Source organism: Plasmopara halstedii (genome assembly GCF_900000015.1).
Source record: "Plasmopara halstedii genome assembly, contig: Scaffold_323, whole genome shotgun sequence".
NCBI lineage: Eukaryota > Oomycota > Peronosporomycetes > Peronosporales > Peronosporaceae > Plasmopara > Plasmopara halstedii.
Window position 1 is genome coordinate 841,026 of NW_020187244.1, and position 2,030 is coordinate 843,055.

Sequence of the window (2,030 nt, forward strand, 5' to 3'; positions counted from 1 at the left end):
TCCGTAAGGAAAAGATTGCCATTCAATCAGCTCACAATGGACGCTACTTGCAAGTTTACACGAATGGAGACTGTATCTTTGACAGTAAAGAACCTGGCGACTACGAGCTTTTTACCATAGAGACAGACTTAAACTGTGCTCTGTACTTTGTGTCGTGTCGCACGGGAAATGTCCTTCAGTGCAATAGCAGATCCCATGTCAGGTGTGAAAACCAAAATCGTCTTGGCTGGGAGGCCTGGAAAATTGTGGAGCCATGCACAAATACCATTACCGCCCATGTGCAGCCAAAAAAGAGCTATGGTAACGATCTAAATGGTGAAGACCGCCGAGAATTTGTGTTGAAACTCGCGATGAGCGGAAAGACACCGACAGAGATCAAGGAGATCTTAACGCAATTGTTTGACGTACTCGTGACGGTTGTGTGGACAAGGCACCGCGAAAAATTTGAGCTATTTGCCCGAATCAACAACTTAAGCGATTGCCAACAGTATTGTCCTATGGGTTTCTCTCAGTTCTCTGATCGTGCACATAACAGTTAAGTATATTTTAGTGAGTATCTAAGTTACTTTTTCAAGACTTGGTAAAACCTTGTCTTTTGAAACATTATCTTAAAATGACGTACACTTAGCCTCAGTTGAAAGTTGCTATGTATTATCTTATTACACGGCTATACCTACTCGGCCCTGACTAAGATATTACATTGCTTCATTCCGCTGGGGTATTTTTTCGATTGATTTTAATTCTTGATTTTTCTTGTACGAGTCGCCATCCCGAAGTCCTTAGTTGTCGGTAATATTTAGCATGCAGCCGACATTTCTTGCATGTCTGGACGATTTTTGTCCGCTGAGGGGCTCGAACCCGCGCCACACAGCGTAAGGTCCAGAAGCATTGACCATTCGACCCACGCCACCGGGTCTTACACTTAGCCTCACTGACTTTGCTGTCAATTTGAATAATGTTTACTTTATAATATGTCTTAGGATAAAACTACTTTCTTACCATGAAATCGTATTGATTAAAACCATTACTTCGGTACTTAATATACTTTTAATATTTTTGGGGGATTTCGACTTGTATCTGAACAATCGCAAGGGCATGTAAAGTCTTCGACACAACTTTGACACTTTTTTAGAGTTTGAAAAGAATTGGTATAATTTTTTGTATTGACACGGAAACTGAACTTTAAACTCAGATTCAATACAATTGTGTTAATCACAATATGGTACGATTGTACGAATTCGCATTACAGCGGGTGAAATTGTGAAAATTCGTCATACGCAAATATTGGCATCTGTGAAGATAACGAAACTCTAAAAAGAGGGATTAGAGGTGAACGTGGCCTGCTATCCGCACGTTAGTGAATAAAGTCTTGTTATAAGAAACACTGGAACATTATTTAACTAAGTTGATAACATTCGTTGTAAACATGTCAACTGCTGAAACAGCAGAGAAACTAATACTATAGGTTTTCCTACTGGCTCTCGGTCACCAGATCAAACGACGACCGCAGACTTCATTAGTCAAAATTTATTCTTTGTAAAATGTACATCAGCCCCGTTGCATTTCTTCTGTATATTAAATAAATTTCGTACAAGTGAAAGCCCAATAGAGCACACTGCGAGCGAAGTTTCATACGTTCATCGCACTATTCGGCCCTTTCATCTAAAAGCATCTTTGCGTCGAGAATCACCTCCCTCGTACCACATCATAGCGCTCAGCGAGCCCCCGAAAAAGAGTGGGCCTTACAATTTACGCCCATACATTACACTTGCTGAGGATGACGAGGTGCTCTCCGACAATAATATTAATAACAAACCTCCGATTCCCGACCCAGCATCTCCATCCTCATTTTGATTAGTGTGGCCAAGCCGATCGCGAGGGAATGTGCTCACTGCATTTTGCTTTTGTGCATGAGTTGCGAACACCTTCACTAAAGGATAATACGGATCCGAGGAAGTCTTCAGGATCGAAGATTCACTTCGTGCGCTCAGCACCCTCTTGGTGTCCTCCAGGCCAGCTTCATCCAGAAG

The 2,030-nt window shown here is 41.8% G+C and overlaps 1 protein-coding gene across 1 annotated transcript in view; it reads left to right on the forward strand.

Moving 5' to 3' along the window:
• The window catches only part of PHALS_08659 (Actin cross-linking), a gene marked incomplete at both ends in the record, with an annotated part of 838 nt that extends 299 nt beyond the window's left edge, over window positions 1-539 (forward strand). The window contains one exon of the mRNA XM_024724050.1: window positions 15-539. Within this exon, the coding sequence (XP_024574965.1) occupies window positions 15-539 (525 nt within the window). The remainder of the gene's footprint in view (window positions 1-14) is intronic.
• Window positions 540-2,030: the final 1,491 nt, after the last annotated feature.